Source organism: Pogona vitticeps, chromosome 1 (genome assembly GCF_051106095.1).
Source record: "Pogona vitticeps strain Pit_001003342236 chromosome 1, PviZW2.1, whole genome shotgun sequence".
Taxonomy (NCBI): domain Eukaryota; kingdom Metazoa; phylum Chordata; class Lepidosauria; order Squamata; family Agamidae; genus Pogona; species Pogona vitticeps.
The window spans coordinates 28,370,083-28,386,497 of NC_135783.1; the positions used below are offsets into that span (position 1 = coordinate 28,370,083).

General features: G+C 40.0%; 1 protein-coding gene across 4 annotated transcripts in view; it reads right to left on the reverse strand.

The window, feature by feature from the left end:
• The window catches only part of KCNH1 (potassium voltage-gated channel subfamily H member 1), a 320,211-nt gene that overhangs the window by 250,880 nt on the left and 52,916 nt on the right, over positions 1-16,415 (reverse strand). For all 4 annotated transcript variants that reach the window (XR_012083630.2, XM_072989933.2, XM_020794609.3 and 1 more), the window contains exon 4: positions 1,905-2,033. Coding sequence is in view for 3 of the 4 variants with exons in the window: in XM_072989933.2 (XP_072846034.2) it covers positions 1,905-2,033 (129 nt within the window). In the remaining variant the exon portion in view is untranslated. The remainder of the gene's footprint in view (positions 1-1,904; positions 2,034-16,415) is intronic.

Genomic DNA, 16,415 nt, shown 5'->3' on the forward strand with positions numbered 1-16,415 from the left:
TAAAAACAAAAGAATTCACAATTAAAGCAGCAGTGACCAAAGAGTATAAAATCAATGAGCAGAGAAAAAAATGTAAATATTTAAATGCCTCAGATTTTCTTTAAATCTTTGCCTTGTGGCAAAACAAAGACAAAACAGACCTTAGGAAAGCCTCTTAGGGAAGGGAAAAACATGTCATCATTCACTTGCCAACAAGAAAAGGCTCGAATCTTTGTTTTACGCCAAATATATCTATGTTGGCGAGGATATCCGAAAAGAGCCTAGTGAAAACAATTCCTCTGAGTGAGAGTATTTGTCCTCTTGGATTCCAGCCTGTGTCAGCTGTTTATTGGCTGGATAGCTGCTTTTCTTTCTTGTCTTGATGATATTGTATTTCATGAAAGCTTATTTTATAGGTTTAAATTTGCACTAACTTAAATCATATTTTCCTAAAAAAAATTAAAGATCTTTATAATAGTTATCATTTGCCATCAGGTCAATTCTGATTTATGGCAACTCTTTTCAGGGCTTTCCAAGTAGAACATACTCAAAAGTGGTTGACCATTCCTTTCTTCTGGGGGCAGTCCTGGGACTGTGCAGCTTGCCCAAGGCCACACAGGCTGGCTCTACATGCAGGGCACAGTGGGGAATTGAACTTGCAACCTCTCACTTTGCAGCCACATATTTAAACCATGGAGCTATCCAGCTTTTTAATCATCATCATCATCTGAAAACTACAGAGCTGGAAGCGACCCTAAAGGATATCAAGTCCAGACTCTGTCAAGGAGGGACAGTGGGGAATTGTCCCAGTCCCCAACTCTGCAGCCAGAGACCTAAACCACTGAGCTGTGTAGTATAACACAGCTACACAGAAAAACCATTAAAACCTGGAACACAAAGACAACACAATAATACAAGTGCATACACACACATAGTACCATCCAGAGATCTGACCAATTTTTCCTCTTTACAGTACCATATTCCCCTTCCAAATCTGCACTGATTCATGTGAAACTATACAACCCTGATAATACAATATCAATAAAATCTCCCTTTAGATCAATAAAAATATCCTTATGTTACAATCCCTTCTTAATTTTCCTATTTCATGTTAATTTAACATTAATAGCTATATTCCAAACTTATTTATACCATTCCTCTAATTGAAAACTGTACTTAACTTTCCAATTCCTTGCCACCATTAATCTTGCTGCCATCAATAAATCTGAAATTAGTTCTTAAATCATATTTCATTGTAAGACCTTTGAGAGTTTTCTCTAGGAAGTGATTTGTAAATTTAAGAATCATTAGTAACAAACACAATCTTATGAGATAAACATGAGGCTGAGAAGGAACAAATTCCTACAAGGATGCACCTCCCATCACTTGTTGCTCTATTTGATACAAACTCTCCTCATCAGGAGTTGACAAAATGCGCCTCCTATTGGCTTTATAGAGGACAATTTCATCATGATTTGTGGGATTCCCAGACCCGAGTTAGAGCCATGTGGTTGTTTTTCCATACTGGAAGTGACTCTGAGTCCTTTCATGTTGAGATAAACCTTTCAAAGAATTCAAGACATAGGGACCTTTTCACATCTGAGGTGAATCCTGTCTCCAGATCTCTGGATATTACCTGCCCATAGTTGCTATCCATGTTATCATTTTACTTGACTTGTTTTATGTGGCTAGCAGTTGATGCTTGACAAGACAGGCATTTGGCCTGATCCAGGAATGCTCCTATTATTCTTATGGTTTTACAACTTTTAACAAGAAAAAATCTCTTGCACTTACTTCATTCTGGCTATTAGGAACAATTCTCATGGTGAAAGTAACTTGTTAATTGAGTGCATAAACTAAACTTATGAAATACAAAATATATGATTTTAATATGCATTGATAAAGCACCAAAAATGCGAACCAACCTTTGCATGAGTCATCCTCAATAGGCTGCTTGAAAGCTGTTATGTCACTGAAAGTGCAAAGAAACAAAACAACTTTGTCCTGTTCATTTCGAATTGGAGCAATTTTCACAAAGAACCAAACAGGAGTCCCTGGGGAGGGAAAGCAACATGGAAAAGTTGGTCAATGATGTAAAAGCCATATAACATGCCAGCAGTACAAGAAGTACAATTGCTTTTGCAAACACACAAAAGGAATCAACCTCTCCAGTACTTTGAGGTTGATTGGGATTAGGTATGTCTAGTTCTAAATCTCTGTTTTCTCCTATAGTATGTACATATAAACTAGCCAAATGTTCAAAGTCTAACAGCCAGTTTGCATTTATTTCGGAAGCATCTTGTGTTTTTCTGAAGTCCTGCAAGTGCAGGATTCCAGGTACAAACCTGCTTCCACAAAAATTTAGACTCTGCCCTGAGAAAACTAGTATATGAGATAGAATATAGTGCTAAATTTCTGTATTGCAGACATGTTATTCTATTCTATTCTATTCTATTCTATTCTATTCTATTCTATTCTATTCTATTCTATTCTATTCTATTCTATTCTAATGCGCACAATCAAACATGTGATTCCCCCATTTGCAACCACAACGGCACAATCTAGAACCAATTTTGTTTAATCTTGTTATAGATGTACAGATCAGGTTTTATTTATTTATTTATTAGACTTCTCCCCCGCCCATCTAGACCAAAGGCCTATCTAGAACAAAGGTCTAAATAATAAACTGTCCTCAGGTAAACACCCTGGTCAGCCTGAACATTGGATGGATGGATGGATGGATGGATGGATGGATGGATGGATGGATGGATGGATGGATGGATGGATTCAAAATATTAAAATATGAAAATAATCACTAACATTCCTATACTAACACCTCAGATAAAAATAACTGGGAGACTAACTTGATGCGGTTATCCAAAAGGTAGGGCTAACAAGTCTGTATATTTGGTTTACTAGTTTTCTAGCTTAGTCTTTACATTACCCATGAGAAGCCATTTTCTTCTCTCCCCAGGTTTTCAAACTATTGAGAGTCAAGGAAACCCTGGAAATTCTTTTTCATAAAGGAAACAATGGAGAGGATTTTATATAAGCATTTCAGTGTTTGCAATGGTTAGAATAGCGAGCTAAAGCTGAGGAGATTTAAAGTCAAATGCTTCTTTTGATTTGTTCAAATGCTCATTCAAGTCACAAAACATTCACTGGTGACTTTGAGCCAGATGCTGTCTCTCAGCCTCCACACGATTGTTTTGAGGAGAAACATGTGGATGAGAAATCCCATTTACTGTCATAGGGTCCCGAAAACAATGGCAGGATAAATATCTGATGACTCCTCCTGTTTTCAACATTTGGGGTGCTGTTGCTTATGTACCCTCCAAAAAAGGAAGGTGTTACTGGGTTTAGTGGAATACACATTTTTGGTGGAAGAAATACTCAGAGAGAGGCTATAGTGAGGACTGGGCATGCTCAGTGGCTGCAAAAGGATCCCGACTTAGTAGGAGGAACTGGAAGTTGATGGTAGGAATAGAATTGAATGGCTGGAATCTTGAAGATGGAGAACTCTGCAATACAACCTTTTTGTTTGTGTGGTTCTCATAACACATGTATATGTAATGACACTTTGTTCATTTTCAGCAATAACACACTCCTGTCTTTATTATGATCAAGATCAATATGAGAGCATAAACAATCCTACGCTTTGCCGGATGGAAGCAGACCAGCATTACAGACTTGTGGTTTGAAAATATGAAGAACCTGTTTGACCAGAGGCTGAAGTGAGCCAAACAACATGGCTATGTTCATCAAGTGAAATGGTCAAGTCTCTAAAACACTGTCTTCCTCCAAAGTCACAAATTGTAGAAATGCAGGTTGTAAAACACCCACTTCTATAATACAGCTGTTGGGAGCTCTTTAGCCCTAGTGGATGCTGTAGCCACATAACCAGGTCTATTTATATTCTGTGTTAAACAATGGAACCTCTGCACTGAGATAATCCAAATTCTCCTCCCAAGAAGACTCCTATCAAACTCCACATAATTTATGTAAATTACATGGCTTATTTTACACACATTATTATGGTTTCCAAGTTTATGAGGAGTGGACATTCCAGCAACATGAGTTTTGGAAAGGGAACATTTGTGAAGCTTGTCCAGAGACTGGAAAAGTTAATTTCTTGAACTACAGCTCCCAGAATATTCCAGCCAGCATAGCCCCTGATGGCTGTGGCATTCTGGGAATTAAAGTCCAAAAAAAAACCCCCAACATTTCTGCTTTCCAACTAGTTGTTCCACAGAAGAGGTGAGAACAAAACAAAGTTCTTGGACTGACATTCATAAGCCAGAGAATCAAAGGACCAGCTTGCACCTAAACCATAAACCTCTTTCCAACCTGCCCCCTCTCCCACCCAAAGCCACCTCCCTTCAAATCATATTTACAGGGTGGTGTGATAAATATAATTTATAACAATAAGGAAGGGATTAAGCAGATTGAAAACTGGTGGGGAAGGATTTGAGCAGCTCAAATAGCTTTACCCGGAGAAGAAAGTCAGTGACATCTGAATTAAATGAACTTCAAAAATAAGACACATAGTTTTTCACATTTTGAGAAATGTCTTGTTTCAGAGTCACATAGATTTGGCCAGATAAGAATTTTCCAGTCACTAATAAGGCAAAGTATGGAGCTACAAAGAAGAATAAAATTGCTCATTGGTAGCCCTACACAGTTTCACCATTTCTGAATTTTCACCACACATGACTAACCTAACAAGTTTGTTTCCTTGTTTGTTTTGTTTTGTTTTATTTGTATACCACCCATCCAAGGCTACTCTGGGCAGTTTACAAATTCAGCAAGGTTCTTTTGCATATCATAATAAGCCATGATTTTGTCTTAACTATGGTTTGCTGCTTAAACCATTTATTTTATTTATTTATTTATTCGATTTATACCCCACCCCACCCCTTGACAACGTCTACTCGGAGCGGCTTACAAAATCATAAAATATCATTATATACAATAAAAACATCACAATCATAATCATAACAATCATAATCATAAAACATTTAAACAATACTAGTATGATCAAGATGGGGAATGAAAGAACAGAAAAACAGAATTCAGGAATTGACAGGTGGGAAACCATGAATTACACTATACACAATCAAACAATCCATGACATGTTTTCTATTTCTGGCTTGCTTATTTTTTGTTTCTCTTCCAGCTCCTATTTTAGGGCAGGCAGTTAGGGAAACAAGCATGGAAGAAAACACAGTTGTGAGTTTTAGACATTGCAACAAGCTAGAGTTCATAAGCCAACAACAATCCTAGAGTTCCAACTGTAGTTTATGGTTGCTTAACAAAAACAACATCTTAGCAAATTTCAACAAACCTAAAATCTAGGAAGAGATTTTCAACAAATACTTAGCGACTTTTCCAAAGCCCACAAATTTAGTTGTTTGTTATTATAGTTGCACTTTTAGAAAATACTTATTTACTTTCTCATTATTCAGAAGTAATTGAAATAAGCATTTTTCCTCAAAAAAACCAGAACACTAGAAGTGAGACCACAAAACTACTGTAATTATAAAATATAAAACTGAGGAGGGCGCCATTAATATCTATATCATGAAATAATGAAGTTATCCTTCATTACATTACAATATCAATACAGCTATGTCTCAGTTATCCATAAAAGGAATTAATTAATTACATAATTGCATTCCACTTACATGTTGTAACTTATATCTTCCAAGGGTTTTGGACAAATCACTTCTGGCTCGCTATGAAAAGCAAATACAGTCACTATCAATCCTTAAAGCCTTGTGGCAGCATAGTGAGAGCACACCCAATGATAAAAGATGATTTGCAGTCTATAGCCTATCAACAGCTGGAGGACCACACATTCCTCATCTTTGCCTTTAGAGCTATAAATGTGAGTTGGTTGGTTAGTTTTTTAGATCAAAGACTATGTTTACACAGAATGCCTGTTCCCAATGTTATATCACGCTTTCAATTCTAGAGCATAGTGGAGCAAAGTGCAACCTCCCAGCTGCCACTGGAATACAATACCCAAACTTATATCTGTGAAGATTCTCAGTCATCCAGATCCCACTTATCATTCTGCCCTTTCGTCCATCCCCAGCAAGATCAGGACCACAACAAACTAGAAAGACCACTGTTAACAACTCATGACGGTGGTGAAGGACTGCAGAGGTGGAATTTTCACTCACCCCCTCCCATCCTTTGTCCATCTAACAAGCCTATTCAGAACAGGGGAGAAGTGAAACCAACCTGGAGGATATACAGTGGTGCCTCGCGCAGCGATCGCTCTGTTTAGCTATGAAATCGCTTTGCGACGATGTTTTTGCAATTGCAAAAGCGATCGATTTGCGATGGTCCCTATGGGCTATTTTCGCTTTGCGATGATCACAGGGAAGCGATCGTCGCAAAGCCTCCATTTTTGGCCAGCTGATCGGCTGTTTCAAAATGGCCACTGGGTAAACAAAATGGCCGCCCGCTGTTTTCAGGCACGGATTCCTCGCTTTAGAGGCACCGAAAATGGTGGCACTCTGCAGGATTTTTGCTCAAAGGTGAGTTTTAAGCCCATAGGAACGCATTAATCACATTTTAATGCGTTTCTATGGGTTTTTTATTTCGCTTAGCAATGTTATCGCTTAGCAGCGATTTTTTCAGTATGAATTAACATAGCTAAGCGAGGCACCACTGTATCAGGGATCTCCTACGAACTCTTCTCAGATTGAAGAAACTACTTGGTTGAGTAGTAAAACATTTCAACCTAATAAGAAAGAGGTCTAGTTGCCACGAGTCAACTTCCAAATACCCAACATTCTTCATCATTGGCTATATTAGTTAGGGTTGATGAAAATAGCAGTCCAAGAATATGTAGAGGGATGCATTTATCTACCCCTCATTGAGAGTGGTCAATCAGACCCAGGATGGAAAAAAATGAGATAAAAATAGGACTGCTGATGAGTATCCAAGGTTGTTGAGATTACAGAAGTCAAGAGCATGTTTAATTCTTATCCCAGTGATGTCCCCAAGTAAACTTTTTAAAAACTTTTTCCAGTACAGGTATAGAATATAATATAGCAGAATGCTTGGCAGCATCCAGAGATTCTTGCAGGCATGCATCCACAAACATCTTGCTTCTCATGACAAATGGAATTATACTAAATCCTAATTGTCACTCTCCACATTATTTATTCAAAACCTTTGCACACTGAGAGCATTGTGGAGGTGTTATTTATCTATTTGAGAATTTCTAAACCATCTCAGTAGCATCCACCCAAATATACAATTCACCATGGAAAAAGAAATACAGGGCCAACTCCCTTTCTTAGATATCATGGTCATATGCAAACCTGAACTCCTATTGGGACACAAGTTCTACAGAAAACCCACCCACACAGACCAGTACCTATACAAAAACTCCAACCAACACCCACAAGAAAAAAAAGGCATAATCAAAACACTGGTAGACCATGCAAATTGGAACTGTGAAGCTCAATTTCTCAACACCAAACTCAACCATCTGAATTGGGCCCTACAGGCAAATGGATATTCCAAGAATGAAATCACAAGAACCATCAAACCGAGCGAACAACTGAAGAAGAAAAACAGCCACCCACAAATAAAGTATTTCTGCCATACATCAAAGGGGTCATGGACCACATGGGAAAATTCTTGAAAAAATACAACCTACAAACAGTATTCTGGCCCACCACAAAAATACAAAAATGTTACGGTCAGCAAAGGAGAAAAGGGACCCCCTCACCACTGCAGGGGTATAGTGGACACCTTGCAGGCCAGGTATATATTGGGATCACAGTATCCACACCAGGATCAAAGAACATGAAAGACACTGCAGACTAAAACAACTGGGAAAATCGGCAAGAGGCCAACATGCCCTGAAGGAAGCTGGACATGAAATCCTATTTCAAAACACAGAAGTAGTGGACAACACCAGCAATCATTATGTTAGACTATACAGGGAAACCACTGAAATCCACAAACGTCAGCACAGTATCAACAAAAAAGAAGAAATCTAAAACTCAACAAAGCCTGGCTCCCAGCACTGAAAAATACAGCCTGCAAAAAGGTCAACAAACTCTACCCAGCCACAAGGATCAGTGATCACTGCACACAAAAGACTAGCTAACAACACCCATCAATCACAGTGACAGATCATCTCCCCCCTTATCAAAACCATAACAAAAAAACACCCTGATCACCATAATCACCCAATCTCCTGTAAAGGACAAAAAGCTGATCCCACAGCTACAAATATTCAACTATCCCACACACTACACCAGAATACAGACAGAGTTCTAACTCCTGTCCTCTGAAGATGCCAGCCACAGAGACTGGCAAATTGTTAGGAAGAAAAACCACTAGAACATGGCGAAACAGCCCGAAAAACTTACAACAACCAATACTAGTACAGATTGGCCAGAAAGTTGTTGCGGAGCTGTGCCAGCACAGAGGGAATGACAATAGTAACAGATTGCTGCTAATTAAATATTCCCTGCTTTGATTTCAGGTTGCATACAACTTGTCTGCAAGAAGATGAAGGAGCACACAACCCAAAATTGAAGTAGAGAGGCTTCAATTAGTAGCAATCTGCCACTGACATGATTTGATTCCTGCTGCACCAGCATAGCTGCATAACAGTGAAGATAAAGGTCAGTGGTATGGAATAGAGATGGGGGTATTTGTATACGAATATCCCCCACGGGTGGAAATAACGAGGCTCCAGACCCATGGGGCCAGAATGTCCACTCACAATTTCGCCGCTGATGTGAGCTCATCGGACCTTCCTATCGCACCGTTGTCCGCAATCGATTACCCAGTCCTGGCAGGAGGCAAGATGACAATTGCTAGGTCAGAGAGTGGCTAATCCATTGTGGAGATAGGAAGCCTCTGCAGAGCTGGCGTCAGCGGCGAAATTGTGAGTGGACAGTTATTCCCCCGTTATTTCCACCTGTGCGGAGATATTCACATACGAATACCCCCATCTCTAATATGTAAACATGTAGATCAGCATAAAACATTAAAAAGCAGCATAAGTGATAGCATTCCAAATGAGAAGCAGAAAGATGTAGAGGTCCTTCCTTAGTACCCAAAATCCATTACATTTGATGACAGGTCGGCTACTCTCAAGGAACAGATCTAAAAGTGGACAAATAGGAAATACCTTGTTTCTAGTTGTCGTGCAACCTTGTACAGCCTCTCCTGTGTTACATGGAGAGGGTGTACAAACAGAGAACTCAGAAAAATACATACAGTAAATATTTATTTTACCAACTAGAAATGTTCACATGACAGCATTCTTCAGATTTTTAATTTATCATATTTCATTTATACCCCATCCCTCCTCACAAGGAACACAGGGTGACTAACAATTTCCAGTCCAGGACAAAAATGTTATTAAAATCTTGATTGTAAGAATAGAGTTAAATAATAAGAAAGAGTAAAAGATAGCATTCTACACAAATAAATGTTTTCAGCTGGTAGCTAAATGCCAGCAGTGAGGGGACACCTGGATTTCTACTAGGGGGGAGTTCTATCAGTAAGAAGGCTCTGCCACATATAGGCTAAAATTCTGTTTGTATAAGGCCGATGATGTAATGAGCCAGGACAATTTGTAAATTAAACATTTCCTACTTCTATCCTGAGACCCAAATTGTTCCCGTGTAATCCCTTTGATCATTAGGATCTGTGGAGGCTGTAGGACAGAAGTAGGAAATGTTCAATTAAAAAAAGTTAACATTAACAGAAGATCATGAGTTATATGTTTTAATGAACCTTTCAATCAAATTTATAGAACTTGAATTATTCCTGACACCTGTCTGAAACTGACATTCATTATGTTACTGAAAATAGAAAATGCCAAACCATATAACAACTGCAAAACAGTAAGTTTAATAAGACATTTACCCAAAGTTTTCTTAAATATATATGTCAGACTTTATAAGAAGGACAGAGAAAGGGCAGAAGACATACACTTTAGATTCAGTGGAGGATTAGGAGCCAGGGAAGCACTTTTTTTGTATATATGTACTTGAAGACAGATGCTGAGATATGAACATTAATATATTTGCTCGTCCCTTCAGCGCTGTCTGGAGGCCGTACTGGGGTGGATGCAGGTGAATGGTCTGAGCCTGAACCCGGACAAGATGGAGGTCCTGAGGGTGGGTAGCCCTGATGTCAGTGGTTTAGGGAACTGCCTCTCTTTTTGGGGGGTGGTAACTCTCACCACAAAGAATTCAGTCCGCAGTCTGGAGGTCCATCTTGACCCGGTGCTTACGATGGAGACCCAGGTAGCGTCAGTGGTCCATACTGCCTATTTTCATCTTCAGCGAATCGCCCAGCTGCATCCCTAGATTGATGTGGGGACCCTGACCACTCTGTCCATGCACTTGTAGTCTCGAGATTAGACTACTGTAATGCGCTCTACATGGGGCTACCTTTGAGACTGATGCGGAAGCTTCAAATGGTGCAGAACATGGCAACCAGACTTCTTACTGGGGTAAGAAAACACCAACCAACATATCTCCCCTACTCTGGCTGCCCTGCATTGGCTGCCTGTTCATTTCCGCATTGATTTCAAAGTACTAATGATGACATATAAAGCCCTAAACAGTTTAGGACCTCAATATCTGGGAGAACACCTTCTCCCACCTAGTTCTACTGGTATCACTCCCTCGAGCCAGGAGGGGCAGCTGAGGGAGGCCCAAAGAGAAAGAACAAGAAAGTGGGCCTTCTTGGCCGTGGCCCCTCACCTCTGGAAGAATCCCCCCCCCAAATTGTCTGGCTCCCTCGCTGGGTGTTTTTAAGCGCCAACTCAAGACCTGGCTGTTTAGGCAGGCCTTCCCTCCTGTCAGTACTTAATTTATTGTTATCCTTATGGTTTAAATATTGTAGTTTGTTTTATTTTATTATTCTTATATGTTGTTAGCCGCCCAGAGTAGACTTCGGTCTAGATGGGTGGGATATAAATTAAATAAATAAATAAAATAAAAATAACTGTCAACAGAGATGTTAGCAAAAGCATCCAATAACAGTTTGCATGACATTTTAGATGGCCTGCAAGTATTCCTCAGTAAAACCAAATAATGAATACAAATAAATGTTAAGAAAAAGAAGTTCATGATCATCAGTAACCTGTAAAGAGCCTAAGAAACACAGTACAAGATTTAAAATGAAAGTATGTAGTGTGTTAGCAAGCACAATTACACTAGAATGTAGTTAAATGAACAGTGGGATCAGAGCCATGCAATAAAGTCAGAGGGGAAATGACTCAGAGCAGCTTATAAATATACAACTAAAACTTAAAATTGGGTCTGAAAATGCACACTGTCCAATGCTGGTTTTATTTTATGGTATGGTACATGAGCAACTAATAAGAAGACAAAACCATTTGAAATGTGCATTCGTTGCTGGATGCTCAGAACTTCTGGATCAAGAGAGCAACCAATAAAAGAGTACTAAACTGAATGAATAAAGACCAAGAAATCATAACACATGAAATGCAAAAAGCTAAAATATTTTGCTCACTTTGTTTCCGAAAGGAAAAGTACAGATTATTATAGACAAAATAAATAGGAAATAGGCAGGAAAGAGAAGAACTCAGTAGGCCAAAGAACTGAAGAGATGGCAGAATCCGGGAGACTGCTTTGATGCAATTATTGTTTCGAACTGCCACATCTAAATTTGGAATCGTCCTGATGACATCAAAACTCTGGTGGCTGAAGAACAGCAGCCAGAAAAATACACTAACCACTTGATTGGAGCCCGGTAGTCCCCTTGGTCACTGCAAACCTTTAAAGCTGTGTGATACAGTCACACCTCTTGTTTTTCCTCCAACCAAGCAGCATTCTACACCAACATCCTATGCATGCTGAAACATCCATTTTCAACTACAAACACATTCTCAAGGGAAGCTCCATGTAGCGAACATAGTATTAATCTAGTTATTACTCAGTTATGTATTTTTAATGTGTATAAAATTTAAATAGACACTACACAAAGTTCTGATCCACTCTGTTGTTGTTGTTTCGTCGTTTAGTCATGCCCGACTCTTCGTGACGCCATGGACCAGAGCACACCAGGCCCTCCTATCTTCCACTGCCTCCGGGAGTTCGGTCAAATTCATGTTGGTTGCTTCGGTGACACTGTCCAAATATCTCGTCCTCTGTCGTCCCCTTCTCCTCTTGCCGTCACACTTTCGTAACATCAGTGTCTTTTCCAGGGAGTCTTCTCTTCTCATGAGATGGCCAAAGTATTGGAGTCTCAGCTTCAGGATCTGTCCTTTCACTGAGCACTCAGGGTTAATTTTCTTTAGAATTGATAGGTTTGTCCTCCTTGCAGTCCTGGGGACTCTCAAGAGTCTCCTCCAGCACCACAATTCAAAAGCATCAATTCTTTGGCGGTCAGTTTTCTTTATGGTCCAGCTCTCACTTCCGTACATCACTACAGGAAAAACCATAGCTTTGACTATTCGGACTTTCGTTGGCAAGGTGATGTCTCTGCTTTTTAAGATGCTGTCTAGGTTTGTCATTGTTTTCCTCCCAAGAAGCAGGGGTCTTTTAATTTCGGAGCTACTGTCACCATCTGCAGTGATCATGGAGCCCAAGAAAGTAAAATCTGTCACTTCCTCAATATCTTCCCCTTCTATTTCCCAGGGGATCTTAGTTTTTTTGATGTTGAGCTTCAGACCGTTTTTTGCACTCTCCTCTTTCACCCTCATTACAAGGTTCTTTAATTCTTCCTCACTTTCTACCATCAGAGTGGCATCATTTGCATATCGGAGGTTGTTGATTTTTCTTACGGCAATCTTAATTCCTTTCTGGGATTCCTCCAGTCCGGCCTTTCGCATGATGTATTCTGCATATAAATTAAATAAGCAGGGGTACAATATACAGCCTTGTCGTACTCCTTTCCCATTTTTTGAACCAATCAGTGTTTCCATATCCAGTTCTAACTGTTGCTTCCTGTCCCACGTATAGGTTTCTCAGAAGATAGATAAGGTGATCAGGCACTCCCATTTCTTTAAGAACTTGCCATAGTTTGCTGTGGCCCACACAGTCAAAGGTTTTTGCATAGTCAATGAAGCAGAAGTAGATGTTTTTCTGGAACTCTCTAGCTTTCTCCATAATCCAGCGCATGTTAGCAATTTGGTCTCTAGTTCCTCTGCCCCTCCGAAATCTAGCTTGTACTTCTGGGAGTTCTCGGTCCACATACTGCTGAAGCCTACCTTATAGGATTTTGAGCATAACCTTGCTAGCGTGTGAAATTAGTGTAATTGTACGGTAGTTGGAGCTTTCTTTGGCACTGCCCTTCTTTGGGATTGGGATGAAGACTGATCTTTTCCAGTCCTCTGGCCACTGTTGAGTTTTCCAAACTAGCACCTTAACAGCATCATATTTTAAGATTTTAAATAGTTCCACTGGAATGCCATCACCTCCACTGGCCTTGTTAGCCATGCTTTCTAAGGCCCACTTGACTTCACTCTCCTGGATGTGTGGCTCATGGTCAGCAACCACACTATCTGGGTTGTCCGGGATATCCAAATCTTTCTGGTATAATTCCTCTGTGTATTCCTGTCACTTCTTCTTGATGTCTTTTGCTTCTGTTAGGTCCCTACCATTTTTGTCCTTTATCATGTCCATCTTCAAACAAAACATTCCTTTAATATCTCCAATTTTCCTGAACAGATCTCTGGTTTTTCCTTTTCTATTATTTACCTCTATTTCTTTGCATTGTTCATTTAAGAAGGCCCTCTTGTTTCTCTTTGCTATTCTTTGGAAGTCTGCATTCATTTTTCTGTAACTTTCCCTATCTCCCTTGCATTTTGTTTCCCTTCTCTTCTCTGCTATTTGTAAGGCCTCTTGCATTTCCTTTTCTTTGGGATGGTTTTTCTTGCTGCCTCCTGTACAATGTTACGAGCCTCTATCCAAAGTTTTTTGGGCACTCTGTCCACCAAATTGAGTTCCTTAAATCTGTTCTTCACTTCCAATGTGTATTCGACAGACAGACAGACAGACAAACAGACAGACAGAAACCTTTATTAGCATACTGCATAATTTAAATCACAATAAAATACAGCTAAAATGTTCAACGGCTAACAGGTGGCAGGGACCGGCCAAATATGTGCTCTCGCAGAATGAAGAGCCCTAAATATGCATTTGGCCAATGTGTATTCATAAGGAATTTGGTTTAGATTATACCTGACTAGCCCAGTGGTTTTTCCTACTCTCTTCAGTTTAAGCTTGAATTTTGCTATGAGAAGCTGATGATCAGAGCCACAATCAGCTCCAGGTCTTGTTTTTGCTGACTGTATTGAGCTTCTCCATCTTTGGCTGCAGAGAATATAATCAATCTGATTATGGTATTGCTCATCTGGTGATTTCCATGTGTAGAGTCACCTCTTGTGTTGTTGGAAAACAGTGTTTGTGATGACCAGCTTGTTCTCTTGACAAAACTATATTAGCCTTTGTCCTGCTTCGTTTTGAACTCCAAGGCCTAACTTCCCTGCTGTTCCTTTTATCTCTTGACTCCCTACTTTAGCATTCCAATCCCCTAGAATGAGAAGAACATCTTTCTTTGGTGTCAGTTCTAGAAGGTGTTGTAAGTCTTCATAGAATTGGTCAGTTTCAGTTTCCTCAGCACTGGTGGTTGGTGCATAAACTTGGATTATTGTGATGTTGAAAAGTCTGCCTTGGATTCGTAATGAAATCATTCTATCATTTTTGAGATTATATCCCATTACAGCTTTCCCCAGTCTTTTGTTGACTATGAGGGCTACTCCATTCCTTCTATGGGCTTCTTGCCCACAGTAGTAGGTATGGTAATCATCTGAATTGAATTTGCCCATTCCTGTCCATTTTAGTTCACTGATGTCCAGGATGTCGATGTTTATTCTTGCCATCTCCTGTTTGACCACATCCAGCTTACCAAGGTTCATAGATCTTACATTCCAGGTTCCTATGCAGTATTTTTCTTTGCACATCGGACTTTCCTTTCACTTCCAGGCACATCAGCAGCTGAGCGTCCTTTCAGCTTTGGCCCAACCACTTCATTAGCTCTGGAGCTACTTGTACTTGTCCTCCACTCTTTCTCAGTAACATGTTGGACACCTTTCGACCTGAGGGGCCCATGTTCCAGCGTCATATCTTTTAGCCTTTTGTTTCTGATCATGGGGTATTCTTGGCAAAGATACTGGAGTGGCATTGCCAATTCCTACTCCAGGTGGATTGCGTTTAGTCGGAACTCTCCACTATGACCTGTCCGTCTTGGGTGTCCCTGCACAGCATAGCCCATAGCTTCTCTGAACTATTCAAGCCCCTTCACCACGACAAGGCAGCAATCCATGAAGGGGATTCTAGTGTAGCCCTTTCTGCACACAATACACTCTTGATGAAAATCTCATCTCCCAGAAGCTGTTAGTCTGCTGAGGAGGAAAACCCACATTAATTCCATTAGGAGCTTCACTCCCAGGATTATAGCAGGCCTGTAATGAGATGTGGGGGAGGGGGGAGGGTGGGACAAAAATATCTTTCTCCCTACTACAGTCATGCTTCTGATCCCACTTCCTTCCCTAGGGCTGTTGCTTAAATTTAAAAAACTGAATAAAAATTAAGAAAATGTCTCTAGCTGATCCCTGCAAATCTTCACGGAAGCACTTTAAAAGGTACGGTTTAAAATGGGAATTCTGCAGAATATACAGTACTCACTCCATACAATACCTGTGCAATATTGTCCTATATGCAATATCCTATGCATGTTGAATACAATGGGGCTTAGTCATGTAAGAGCTCAGGGTTACCCATGAACACTGTCTCAGCAAGATACACCAAACTTTCTCAAACTAACACCATTCAGATATTTTGGACTACAACTCCCATCAGTCCCAGCCGGCTTATCCAGAAGTCACAGATGATTGCATTACAGTAGCCTTTGAAAGGATGGGAAATCTGAGCGATACACCATACCTATTAGAAATGAAAAAATCAGACATGTGCCACCTCTCCATGCACATGGCAAAGCACATACAGCTGAAACTGAGTTACATAACAGTTACAGCTGACCTTTGAAACTGTCCAAATCAATACAGCCCTATTCATTTTTAATGCTGCTATTATATGTACTGCAGGAACCCACATATCCTACCCTGGATTAATTAGCAAGCAAGACATGTCTTTGGGCTTACGATGAGTTAGGGAGGTCACATTATTGATACGTTTTTTCTATATACATTACCCCAATGAATTCTATTGCATCTGACTCATTTCAAATTAATGCTCAGAAAAGTCTGTGTGGGACTAACCGCTAGCAAGCAGAGGGGCACAGAGAGAGGTTAAAATATAAGTGGCTGCATGGGTTCACAGAATGAATTCTTGGCATAATGAATTTCTATTGACAGACCCAGGATTGCCATTTCCAACATCTTTAAAGCAGCT